Source organism: Pelodiscus sinensis, chromosome 2 (assembly GCF_049634645.1).
Source record: "Pelodiscus sinensis isolate JC-2024 chromosome 2, ASM4963464v1, whole genome shotgun sequence".
NCBI classification, from domain to species: domain Eukaryota; kingdom Metazoa; phylum Chordata; order Testudines; family Trionychidae; genus Pelodiscus; species Pelodiscus sinensis.
The window spans coordinates 238,070,495-238,084,212 of record NC_134712.1 but is presented as its reverse complement, the minus strand read 5'-3'; the positions used below and the strand labels follow the sequence as shown (position 1 = coordinate 238,084,212).

The 13,718-nt window shown below is 48.0% G+C and overlaps 1 protein-coding gene across 4 annotated transcripts in view; it reads right to left on the bottom strand.

Annotated features, from left to right (window-relative positions):
- The window catches only part of VIPR2 (vasoactive intestinal peptide receptor 2), a 142,507-nt gene extending 132,465 nt beyond the window's left edge, over positions 1–10,042 (bottom strand). For 2 of the 4 annotated variants that reach the window (XR_012902111.1, XM_075922728.1), the window contains exon 1: positions 9,308–9,990. Coding sequence is in view for 3 of the 4 variants with exons in the window: in XM_075922728.1 (XP_075778843.1) it covers positions 9,308–9,358 (51 nt within the window). In the remaining variant the exon portion in view is untranslated. Of the gene's footprint in view, positions 1–9,307 lie in introns of all 4 variants that reach the window. The other 2 variants (XM_075922730.1, XM_075922731.1) reach the window with 2 other exon arrangements.
- Between the last annotated feature and the right edge of the window lie 3,676 nt (positions 10,043–13,718).

The window sequence follows — 13,718 nt, the reverse complement described above, 5'->3', positions numbered from 1 at the left end:
TAAAATGAACAAACAGGCCTGAGTCTTAAAGCATTTTAATTAATACCTTTCTTGATGGATTCAACTACCAATCAAAGAATACACAATTGTATTAGTTATTTTAAGCACTTAGGACTTAAAATGTACTTAGCATAGTCATTTCTCAAAATCTAAGAATTTTGCCTTTTCAAAATGAAACATTAAAATAATACTCTTCCATAAAAACGAACCCTCTTCAACTCCTTTCTGCAGCATTCCAAAACCAAATTACCAAAAAAATCCTTGACGTCATAGTGTATTTACCAACATTTTTCAGATAATTCCCACCCCCCATAGAGTAACAGTGTGTCAATCTGTACTCCAGTATAAGAACTATAAAGGAGGGCAACAAATACATTTTTGATTTTTAAAAGAAAATGGCTTCATTTTAGAATAACAGAATTTGCATCACTATGTATATCCAGCAATCAAATGGCACCATCTTTAATGTGATAACATTTTCATTTCTTTATCATAGTGTGACCATTTCCTCCTAGGGGTCACAATACTTCATTACAAATTCTTTGATTTAAGCAAGCAGCATGCAGTGGGAAACTCATTTTAAAGCACACCTGTGTTGTTACCATTATTTATCCTTTGCTTATAATTGCCCACAGACTGCCAGGCACTCTCAAGATAGTCAAGAAGGGAGAGTCCCTACCCCTGAGCACAGACAGTTATATAGACTGAGACTAGAGAAAGGGGAACAACAAATAGTGATTTTTTAAAAAAAAATCAAGTCAACAAAATTCATGACCAGCAGCACAGTAGGCAAAGTGGAGGAATAAGCTCAAGAAGCTCACATTACACAGGGGATCTCTGCATGGAACAGGAGACTATGCAGTTAGTTGACAAGCAGGAGAGTAAGGATGGGAATGTTGGCAGAATTGAGAAGGTAGGGACAGCAGAAGGCATTTAGGAATAACAACACACTTTACGGATATAACAGGAAAATTAAGCAAATGAAACAAAATTACCGACAGTAAGACTTTGCTGAACTGTTATCACCATATTATGTAATTCACACACTAAGTGGCAGCCTCTCTCTCCCCTCATCAGATATAGCAGTAGAGTTCTGTAACGAGGTCTAATTTATAAAACACTATTACTTTATTAGTACACTAGAAGATTTAACTGGCATTGCTCAGGTCTTTAACTCAATTTTTATTTTTCTTCATTTAAATCAGGGGTGCCCAAACTTTTTTCAAAGAGGGCCAGATTTGATGAAGTGAACATGCGTGAGGGCCGACCATTTTGCCTGACATTCTTTGAACCATTAAAATTAAATGCAAATTAACTATTTTATGCAAAGTTTATTGCAAACGGCATACTTTTCATTTCGTCACATGGATGACAAATCTAAACAGGTGTTAAATCACTCTGCCTTTCATATCTGAAGGCCAGATGAAAAAAAAATCCAGGAAGCTGAAATATATGTCAGGAACATTGTAAAGTACATTACATATTATTGGTAATAAAGGCTGTCTGTCAACTTTTAAGTTCAAAAAATATGAACAGGAACATAACACCAAGTATACATGTTGTGTCCAAATATATTTATAACTGATTTAGACCAACTGACATTAACTGAGATTTTACAATGTATTCATCTCAATACATTTGGATTCGTTGGGGGCCTTAAAAGATAGATATTGCCAAATTACCTGGGGGGCCGTATTAAACCGGAACACGGGCCGCAATTGGCCCGCGGGCCGGACTTTGGACATGCCTGATTTAAATCATTGCTCTGGGGTGGGGCTGGAGAGGAGGGGTTCAGTATGCAGGTTGCCCTGGGCAGAGAGGATTACCCTAGCTCTCTATGCCTATGCAAAGGGAGGTGTGGCTTGTTTGTAATAGAGTGCCACAAACTGCACCACAGATTGTCAGAATAGACAGGATTAAGGCTGTTCCCTCAAGGACCTCTGACACACCAGGAGGCAGGGCTGACTGCTGGGCAGAGGTGCAGGGGGGCACTGGCCACATGACAGCCCCTCATGACTCCTCCCTGTGCCGTTCCTAACTGGAGAGAGCTGGGAAAACCTCCCCGCCTCTTTCCCCAAGTGCCCTCCTCTGAGCAATGCAGTCCTAGGGACTAATGGGGCTGGAGGTCTAGCGTCAGCAGCAAGGGTCGCACCCCTCTGCACTCACCGGCTACAGCAGGGGGAAGTAGAGCAATGTGGCCCTAGCTTGTGCCCTCAGCTTCCCATCAGTGAGTGCTGGGGAGCGATCCCATCCTCTTCCCCAAACACCACCACCAACCACTGGGAGGCACAGGAACGGAGTGAGCCAGGGCTGTGTTAGTCTACTTTCCCCACCTCCGCCGCCAATGAGGGTAAGGGGCTCTGGCCCCTGTCACCAGTGCCAGGGTTCCCCACTAGTCCCCTGGCATGTACCCCCTCTGGTTCCCTCCATACGTCACTCCTGTCCAGAGGACTTCCAGAACCTGAGTCAAGCCTGGGTTATGTGCATGCAGGAAAGTGATAGGGCTCAAACTCAAGGTCTAAGATTAACATGGGCTCAGTCTTTCCAGCCCTGCAGGATCCTGGGACCCTCAGTCTGAGACCCAGGTGAACACAACAGAAGGTGGGTTAGACTCAAGTCTGAGCTTATGTTGCTGAGTAGACGTATCCTTTAAGGCAGGGCTACTCAACACACAGCCCGTGGGCTGCATATGGCCCGCAGCCCATTTGTTAGTGGCCCACAGTGTGGTTTGGGTTTAGCTGGGCTCAACACTCAGCCTGCGGCTGGGATCCTTTAAACATGGCCTTCACTAGGAACACACCCCACAACAGTGAGTAAATATAATGGTCTTCTGTTGATATGCATTTTAGTAGTTAAATTCCTGAACTGTCATTGCTCATTAACAGTGCTGTCATATGGGTGGAAATCGGGTAAATATTGCATTTTATTAATATCACCAGAACTGACTTAAATGGGGCTTGCGTGCTGCATAGTCTTGCCTTAATCTTTGTATTCATGTCCATCAGCATGAAAGAAACTATTTGCATATATATTTTCATGTATATGCAACCACACTTAAGTTGCAGCCTTCGGCATGTGCTGTGAGTATCATTGTGGCCCTCGGGGCTTCCAAAGTTGAGTAGCCCTGCTTTAAGGCCATAAGGGATTATCATCTAGTCTGGCCTCTTGCACATTGCAGGCCATAGAACCTCATCCACAGACTCCTGAAACAGACCCCTAACCTCCGGCTAAGTTACTGAAATCTTCCAGTCAGGATTTACAGACTTCAAGTTACACAGAATCCACCACCCACACTCGTTTAAATCTGCAAGTGCCTGTGCCCCATGATGCAGAGGAAAGCAAACTCCCGACCCCTACCCCTGAGTCTTTTCCAATTTGACCTGGCAGAAAATTGCTTCCTGACCACACATATGGTGATCAGTTAGATCAGTAATGGGGAACCTACAGTCTGTAGGCCAGATCCGTAGGCCAGCTCTGCACACTGCCGTTCCTCTCCCATTCCTTCGCTTCTGCCCAGGCCCTGCACTCCACCCTGCTCCTGAACCCTACCTCCTACCCAGATCCCACACTCCCATCCTCATTCCGCTCCTCAGCAGCCCCTATCCACACACTTGGGCTATGTCTACATTGGCGGCTTCTTGCACAAGAACACGTCCACACTGCCATGTGCGAGCTGTGCTTTTGCGCAAGAGCACCCATGGCAGTGTGGACGCTCTCTTGCACAAGAAAGCTCTGATGGCCATTTTAGCCATAGGGCTTTCTTGCACAAGAAATCCCTGCTGAGCATCCACACTGCCCTCTTGCGCAAGAGCTCCTGCTTTTCTAAAAGCCGGAAAAGAGCGGCGGACATTTTTATTTAAATGCCGCAGGGGATATTTAAATCCCCCGCGGATTTCCCTATTACGACTTGTGAAATTAACATGCCCCTTCCGGAAAAGGGGCCAATGTAGACGTAGCCCTGGTATTTATCCCTCTGATGAGTTTATAGAAAGCAATCATATCTCCCTTCAATTTCTTTTGGTTAGGCTAAACTAGCCAAGATCTTTGAGTCTCTTTGAGCATTAATCAGGTTTTCCATTCCTCTGATCATCCTAGAAGCCCTTCTCTCCACCTGTTCTGGTTTGAATTCAACTAAACATGGTAGGGATGTTAAAAAGTGTTTAAGTAACCATGTAACCAATTTCAGTGGTTACAAGCAGGGCAGCAGACAGCTCTCTGAAAGCCGGTGAGTGCAGGGATTCATCTTTTAAGCCAGTTCCCTGTGCATACCAAAAGCCTTTGTGTAACTGTGAACATTAAGGCTATGTCTAGACTACGGAGTTTTTTCAAAAAAAAAAGTGACCTTTTTTTCGAAAAAACTTCACCTACGTCTAGACTGCCATCACGTTCTTTCGAAATTAAATCAAAAGAACATGGCAGTTTTTTCGACAGCGGTAAACCTCAGAAGCTCTTTCAAAAAAAGGCATTCTTGAACGCAAACAGGCCTTTTTCGAAAGAGAGCGTCCAGATTGCCTGGGTGCTCTCTACAGAAAAAGCAGATAGCTTTTTAGAAAGTGTTTTGTTGTCTAGATGATCTCTTTTGAAAGAGGCTTGTGGTCTAGACGTACTCTTAATGATGAGCCTAAAACATTCCTAAAACATGGTAAACCAGAATTGCACACAGTATTCCCGATGAAATCTCACCAGTGCCTTGTATAATGGTACAAATACTTACCTGTCTCTATGGGAAATACCTCATTTGATGCATTCTAGGACTGCACTGCCCTCAGTTCCAATTTGTAAAATAGAAATTTACTTCCTTTCCCCTATATTTTATATTAAAATCATAAGCTCTTCAGAGCAGGCATGGTCTCTTATTCTGTATTTGTACAGTTCCAAATACAACAGAGCCCTCATATAGGTCAGGGTTTCTAAAGGTGTGTCTAGACTACAGGGTTTTTTTCAAAAAAAAGTGGCCTTTTTTCGAAAAAACTTCCCCAGCGTCTAGACTGCTGCCGCATTCTTTTGAAAGTAAATTGAAAGAATGCAGCAGTTTTTTCGACCATGGAAAACCTCGTTTTATGAGGAATAATGCCTTTTTTCGAAAGTGCTCTTAATAATGCAAACTGTGCTTTTTCAAAAGAGAGCATCCAGACTTCCTGGGTGCTCTCTTTCAAAAAAGCGGCTTGCTTTTGTGAAAGTACTGGTTGTAGTTTAGACGCTCTTTTTTGAAAGAGGCTATTTCGAAAGTATCTTTCAAAAAAGCCTCTTTTGAAAGAGGATTGCAGTCTAGATATAGCCTAAGTGTTATTGACTAATTGACTATATATTTGAGAGAGTTTTCCTGTCTGTTCAAGAATTCCTCCTAAATAGTAAGAGCTAGGACCACCAAATTCAGTATACAGCTTCCTCTTATCATAACTTAAAGCAACGTAAGGCTTTGGTTTTGCCAGGAAAATGGGATGGAATTTTCCTGGAATAGGATTGCTTCTTAGAAAACCGTAAGAAAAAGAGACAATCACCAGACAAGTGAAAGGGGCTGGGTGGGGGTGCCCCTCATTGGGAATTGCCCCAGCCTCCCAATGCCCTTTATGGAGGACAGAGGTGGGGGCTGAAGCTCCCCACATTATTCATACAGGAACATTGCTGGCTGTTCCCCTTCATCAGGAAGTGAGGTGAAAGTGCACAGTTTGCTGCATTCCTCACTCTGGCTGGGGAGTGCAGGGGCAGCAGACAAACCTGGATCTGCTCCAACAGTCAATAAACTACTGAAATACATGAAGTATATTTTGTGATGTTTTATCCTTTTTTATAATGTGTTATATACTCATTATTTACTGGAAAATTGACCTGGTGTTGCTCAGGTCCTTAACTCAATCAGTTTTTGTTTTTCTTCATTTAAATCACTGCTTTTGGTGGGGCTAGGGATGAGGTGTTCAGTGTGCAGGCTGCCCTGGGAAGAGAGGATAACCCCAGCCCTCTCTCATCACTGCAACTTGGGACCAGGTGAGAAGCACCTCTCCATGGCTGCTGCAGCTCCATCAGGCATGTCCCCTGTCTGGGGCAGATCCAGGTTCATCTGCTGCCCCTTCACTACCCCAACACAATAAGGAATGCAGCAAACTGTGCACTTTTCCTTCACTCCCTGATGAGGGGAACAGCCAACAATACTCCTGTATGAATCAGGGGAGGGGCTTCAGTCCCCTTGCTGTCCCTAGAAAACACCTGGGGAGTGGGAGGCTTGGGGGCTGGGCACACCCCCAGCCAGCCCCTTTCACCTGATGGGTTGGGGCAGGGGAGGGGAAGCTGGGGGCAGGGGGCTCCCCAGTCCCAGTCTCGAGGGTGGAGAAGGGGGGCTATGCAGGCCAGGCCTGGGAGGAGAGAGCTGCGCAGACTGGCTGGGGACAAGCACACTAAGCAGCCTGATGATGCTGGGGGAAGTGCGCTGTGGTTCCTCCAGGGGCCAGCAGCCTTCCCCCAACCCATCTGGCGCTGTGTCCAAGTGCTGGGGGAGGGGGGAGGTTTGGGTAGAGGTGTCACTTACATAGTCCAGTGGCCAGCAACATTTCCCCAGATGACCAAGCTGACCACTTTCTTGGTGGTGCAACTGCTTCCACTGGTCATTTAAAGTATAACCACCCCTGCACTCGCTGCCCCCCATGGTCACGCTGCAGTATTGCTGTCCCTCCAATCAGTCACGTTATGGAAAATAATCCTATTTTAGGCACTTTCCATTTCCCGGACATAACCAAACCCTGATCTTCCTTTAAGTTAGGAGAAAAGGAAGCTGCATACCGAATTTGGTATTCCTAGCTCTTACTGTTTAGGAGGAGTTCTCGAACAGACAGACTCACAGATGGATGGACAGCCAGATGCACATTTCTAAAATATATAGACAGATTATTAGTGCTAGCTTGAATTGCAAAAAATTTAGTGGAGAATGACTAATGCAGAGAGTAAATCCAAGTGTAAATGTAACAATGACAGGCAGAACCAAACTGGGGACACCTGGACCTTCATGAACAAGCCTCTACAGGGAAGAGGGATCTGGAGTTATAGTGGAACACGAGATAAATAGGAGCCAAAGGTGTAACTGTATCAGAAACAAAACTGGGACCTCTGGAGCTTTCTGCATGAGATTCCACAGTGTGAGCAAAAAACCAGCTGACACTCAACTAAGACTATAGAGGAAGGGTGGGCAATAATTTTTAAAAGTGGGCCACTTCAGAAATTTCGGAAGTGGCCCCAGCCACCCCAGAAGGGGGAGGACCTTGGGCAGAATAGGTGGGGCCAGGTGACTTCTTGTGCTTCCCTAGAGAGAAACACCAGCTGTTTTAAAACAGCTGGTGGCTCTCTTTAGGCACCTAGCGGGAGGACATGTTGCGCACGCTCCCTGCCCCCGGGGCCAATCAGTGCTCTTGCAGGGGCGAGGAGATTGTGCGTGCTCCCCTGCCCACAGGTCCTGATTGACCCGGGGGTGGGGGAGAAACAGGGCAGCTGCAGGCCAGATCCACCAGCTTGGCGGGCAGATCCAGCCTGGGGAGGGCCCTTTGCCCACCACTTCTATAGAACAAACTCATTCTTTCTCTCTAGAAGTTGTCTAAAGTGCCACTACATGGGACCGTGAACCACACCCAGCAGGTGTGTGGGTCACAGAAACACTCTGAAGTTGCTTTTTCACAAGTTTCTTTGCCAATCGCAGGATTGAAAGGATGATGCAAACTGCGATTTATACGATTCTGTAGTGCCCAAAGACTACAATTCCTGCAATGCTTCTTTTTCAAACACTCACTGCATGTCAGATATGTAACCACATCCATTTTCAATTACAAGAACCAGTTTAATTCAGATGCACTTCATCAGAGTTTAAAAGTTTAGAGCCCAATCCTGCAGATTAGTCTTTTAGGGTCTCTTCTCCTGCTCTGCCAAAGGCTAGTTGACATAAGTAGTGATTATAAACCTGTGCTGTGGTACACACTTAGCTGGTATAGTTTGTCAGCATTCCTATCAATACAACAACTTTTCAGGTACCTGAAATACAAAAATTTTACCACAGAAATTTACTTCTGACAGTCCTTTTGCCTCCGTATGGCTTTCCAAATTTGGTGCACAATAGTGTGTGTTTTAAAATTCATAATGCAGAGAGATTATGCATAATGCAGGTAGGTATTCTGTTGTCAGATGCGTTTGTGTGTCTCCAGTTAAGCCATTCTAGTTAATAATATAGTCATTAAACATGATTTTATATACAATTAAAACAAAGATTTTACAGCAACTGATATTATTATTATTATTATTATTATTATTATTATTACACCCAGTTAAACAACATCGTTTTTGCAGCTAGACCATAACAGATGGACACACTCCACTGAGTAGAACTCTTTAGCGGTGACAACCATTTCCAGACGCTCCTCTGCCAATACTCCCAAAACCTCCCAAACCTATGCTGGGACCGCTTCCCGTTTCCATTTGAATCAGTTAAAGAGACAAGAAAAACACCTCCCGCATTAATACAGAAGCTTCAGGGGGTAGCCGAGTTAGACGGTTACAGAAAAAAACCAACAAATGGTCTGCTCTCGTCAGATCGGCGTTAAAGGACAAGCCGCTTGCATCAATTACATTATTCGGGCTTCTCTGTGATGCCCACGAGAGCAGACTACGGCTCTGAGCTGACTGAAACCCACGAGGGGAAGCACGTTCAGATGAAGGGTTTTCACCGCGCTAGGGAGGGCAGCACCTCAGCGCCAAACACCGCTCGCTGCCACCTCTCCCGTGCGGGCACAAGCCGGCCGGCAGCTAGAGCCGTAACTCGGAGCGAACGGCCGCGACGAGTCAATTCTCCAGCGGTGTTACCGCGGCCCCGCTGCTGGCTCGCTCTGCATTTGGCCTCGTGCTATGAGCGCGGTTCTCTTGCTCCGGAGTTGCAGGGAGCCGGATCGGGACCCGAGTCCGCCTAAGTTACCGAGACATGGGCTTTTCAGGCAATAGCGTGGGCCTGGGCGGGCGCCGCGCCAGGGAAATGCTGCCCGAGGCGCACCTGGCCGAGAGCGCACAGCCCGCTCTGGAATCGCGGCGTTTACACACCGCGCCCCTGCTCGCTTGAAAGCAGAACTCGGGCGCGTGTCTCGGGCTTGCAAGACCCCGCTGCGGGCTGCCCGTGGGGCACGGAGCGCCCAGCACGTAGCCCCCTCGCCGGGGACGCGCCGCGGGCTGACTCGGCTCTGGGCCGGTGCCCTGCGAGGTCCAGCGTCTGCCCCGCGGCACCTCTACCCTCCGGCCGCGGGAAACGCCGCCCCGGGCAGGCAGAGGCGAGCGGCGGACTCACCGGCCCCGGGCTCCCGCAGGCGACCACGAGAAGGAGCAGCAGGTTCCTCATCCCCGCCGGGCGCGGCGCCGGGGCAGGAGGGCGCCCCGCGAAGCAGCACAGCGGGAGAGCGCCCCCGGGCCAGACGCATAGAGTCCGCGGGACCGAGCCGCCGGCACCTGCCACCCCCCAGCCTCTCCCGGCCCGGCCACCTGCTCCTACGCGGCCGGTTCCCAGCCCAGACTGATACCGCCTGCCCCGCCGCTGCAGCTCCGGGCGGCTCCTCCTCTAGGCTCTGCCTGGCTTCCCGCCTTCCCTCCCCGCCTGTCCACCGCTCGCTTCCTTCCCTAGCAGCAGCGCGCTGCGGCTGCCCCAGCACCTACCCCCTATGGGAGCATGGGCAAGCCAACTCCCGCCCCCCACATCCCTGCGCCACCTATAGGTATGGGACCCTCCCACCGAACAGCCCTAGGCCCCCCGAGGGACAACTCTGCTACCCCCAGAGAGCCTTAGGCCCCCACTGGGCGCAGGAGAAACACCCTGGCTTCCATGGAGCCCATGGCCACATATGGGGGGAAAGCACAGAACCTTAGAAAAGTAGGAATGGAAGGGACCTCAATAAGCCATCTAGTCCAGTCCCCTGCTGACAAGGCAGTTCCTGAAAGATGTTTGTCAACCTGGTCTTTAAAACCTCAACTACTGGAGATTCCAGAATACTCCTTATACTCCTTAGCCTAGGAAGTTTTTTCCTAATGCCCAAGCTAAAGTGCCCTTGCTGCAATTTATGCCCCTTTGCTTCTTGTCCTAGCCTCAAAAGTTAACAATTTTTCACCTCTTCCTTATTACAGTTTTGTGTGTCCTGGAAAACTGTTATGTTCCCCCTCAATCTTATCTTCTCCATAATAAACAAACCCATTTTGTCAAGCTTTACTCATTGGTCATGTTTTCTAGACCCTTAATTTTTTTTCTGCTTTTCTCTGGACTTTCTCCATTTATCACATCATTATGAAACATGTAACTGAGAAGTTGATACAGTACTTCAGCTGACCCCTTTCCAGCGCAGAGTAGAATGAAAGAATTTACTTCTTGTGTCTTGCTTTACATTATTCCTGCTGATACCTCCCGGAATGATGGTCACTTTTTCTGGAGTGTTATGTAACCCACATGCCTACGGGGTGTGGTGTACTGTCCCATCTAATGGCACGTAGATCACTTCCGGAGAGAGAGAGAGACCAACCAAGAATGAGTTTGCTCTACAGCCTTAGCTGAGCAACAGCTGGCTTTTAGCTCAAGCCTTACAGGCTCATGCACTAAGCTCCAGAGGTCTCAGGTTTGTTTTGTACCTGTTGGCATTACAGTTACTCTGTTGACTCATACTTAGCTTGTGTTCCACTGTAACTCCAGATCCCTTTTTGCAGAACTGTACTCCTTCTCAGGGAGTCATTTCCCATTTTGTAGTGTGCAACTGATGGCTCCTTCCTAAATAAAGTACTTTCCATTTGCCCTTTTTGAATTTCATCCCTTTACTTCACACCATTCCCTCCTGTTTGAATTTTAATCCTAGTCTCCAAAACACTTGCAACCCCTCTCAGCTTGATATCATTTGCAAACTTTATAAGTGTACTACATCAGAGGTGGCAATATTTTTTATAGGAGGACCATTGCTAAAATTTTGGTCAGTGATCACAGGCTGCACTTTTCTTAATACATAATGGAGGGAGTGTGGGATATGAGAGGGAGTTAGGGTGCAGGAGAGGATTCTGACCTGGGATGGGCACTGGGTGCAGTAGAGGGTATAGGGTCTAAGAGGAAGTTTGGGTTCAGGAGGGGGTTCTGACTTGGGGCAGGAGGGTGTGTAAGGTACAGGCTTTGGGCATTGGCAAGTAGGCTTTCTTTAGCTGGGTCCCAGGGGCAACGACTTCTTTGCCCACCTCCAGTTCTATCAAATAGTACTATAGATTCTGAAATAATCAACTATTGAAAATCATGGGCTAAAAAGGACATCTTTTGGGGGAGAACGGGTAGGATTGCAAGGGAGGATTTTCACTGTGTTCAACTTGCTCACAAAGTCTCACTAGACAGAGAGCACTGCAGTGTAAATATTAAATAATTAATAAAACAGCTACTCACATACTAACAGCAAAGAGGTGGCTGTGGTAAGAAAAACAACTAACAGAGGAGGGAGTAAGAAGGTATATGTTACAGTACTATAACCTTTGGTACCAGAGGTGACTGGTGAGGAAAGAGCCGGGGAGCCACCAGCCACATGACCCCACTCTCCCTCCTGACTACGGAAGGTCCGGGACCAGTGTTCACTCTAAGATTTTCCATTCATGAGCAGAATGAGTTTTGTTTTGTGCATCAACAATGAGGTCATGTGTGCTCGTTCAGATGTGTGCCACCGTGGCACCCACCAGTGGCACTGCTCCCAAAGAAACTCTCCCAGGTAGTGCCCCCCCCTCAAGGGGAGCAGGTGAGATGTGCATTGCTCCCTGGGCAGTCTGTGTGCAGGGCAGGGACAGCACCAGACTGCTCCTCATGGAGCCACTGTGAATTCCTATCTGGGACAGAGGAAAGTTGTGCCAGAGCAGGCACTGGCCCCTCGCCATATGGCAGGTACCAGTTGCCCGCTGAAGCAGGCCCCAGCCACTGGAGCGGTCCCCCCACCACCATCAGGTTTCAGCTGGCTCTCCCACCACACTGCCTCAGCTGGCCCTGACCCGGAGAAGCCTCTTGCCACACCACTCACTTTCCAACAGGCATGTACTTTACAGGGAGCTAGCCCCTTCCATCTCAGGCCATGCCCTTCCCTGCCCCTGCTCCACCCTCTCTCTGGCTTTCCCTACCCCTGTTCAGCCCCGCCTCACCTCTTCATCCAGCCAAGGCGGCTTGGGGGACTAGCAGGGCTGAGGGGCCAGTGCAGTGGCAAGGGAAGTGGAGCGAAGCAGCCCCCACTAGCTCACTTTGCATCTCTGGCCACCTTGCTCTGCTTCACTTAGGATTGAGTAAGGATCTCAACTGATTAACACATTACAAAGGCAATTTTCCCTCTCTGGATATTCACATTTCCTCTCCAAATGCTGTGAATGACCCACTTCCACCCTGACGTGATTAACTTCATTGACATAAGCAACTTCTTCCTTTTATATACCCTGCTTCTGTAACTTCCACTCCAATTCATCTGATGAAGTGGGTTTTACCCACGAAGGCTAATGCCCTAATAAATCTGTTAGTCTCTAAGGTGCCACAGGATTCTTCGTTGTTTTTGTATATGGGTAGAATCTACTTACTCTCTGTTGCTAGCTCTGGGCTCTAGGAAACACACTCAGGCTAAAACCTCTTGTCTGAACCCTTTTGTATCACAGGGAATTCTATAGTCCATCCTTCAGAGGCCCAAAAACCAGTGTTTCTGACCTTCTAGACATCTAGTTGCTTATACATGCTCCACCAGAGTTCTACCTGTGACAACTAGACTCCAGAAATCTTAAGGGGGAGAAAGACAGGTGAAATCTGCAAATGTGCAGCTAACCCAACTGGTGGAAACTGCATTATTGTTCTATAAAATATATTGTAATCACATTGTAAAATAGTTTGTGAAAGCTTCTAAAGTTATGAACTTGATGGGCATTATGAGCTATCCGTAGACTGGTTGTGAATCTATGTATTTGAACAAAAACAGCTGTGGGGAACAATCCATTGCCCAGCCCAGGAAAAAAGACAGTGATGGACCATTAGAAATAATGGAAAGATATTGAGACAGTAAGTCAAAAGGGAATAACCCAAATTTGAATAAACATGAGCCACCATAGTTTAAAAGGAGGGGGGAAAAAAGGAAGGCCTTTTAACTGGCTTGAAATGGAGAGGTTTTTAATCCAGAATGGAGGGACAACATCCAGGGGGGAGATTGTCAGGACTGTGGGGAATGGCATGTTGGTATCATCCGAAAAGGGAGTAACTAGGCTAGCTAGTACAGGTTGCACCTCCCAAAACCAGCACTCTCTGGTCCAGCAACATCCATGCTGGACCAAAGAACCTAGTGGTCGGAGGGCCATCCAGGAGCACTGGGACCAGAGCCACTGGCAGGCCCCAGCAGTGTGGCACTGGGTCCCCTGGTAGCCCACAGCAGCAGGGCCAAGGCTGGTGGCATCTCCCAGCAGCCTGCAGCAGTGGGACTGGACCAGAGCCAGCAACAGCCCCTGGCAGCCCGTGGTGCTGGGACCAGAGCCAGCAGCAGCTCCTGGCAGTGCAAGACTGGGCCTGGTGACAGCCAGTGGCAGTGCAGGGCTGAGGCCAGAGCCCTAGACAGCCCACAGAAGCAGGGCCAGCTAGAGCAATGGAGCTAGCAGTACTGAGGGTCGGTGGGCTGGAGGACCAGTTGTAGGGGACTTCCCCGGTCCAGCAAATTCCTTGGTTTACAACCGGTCAGTTCCCA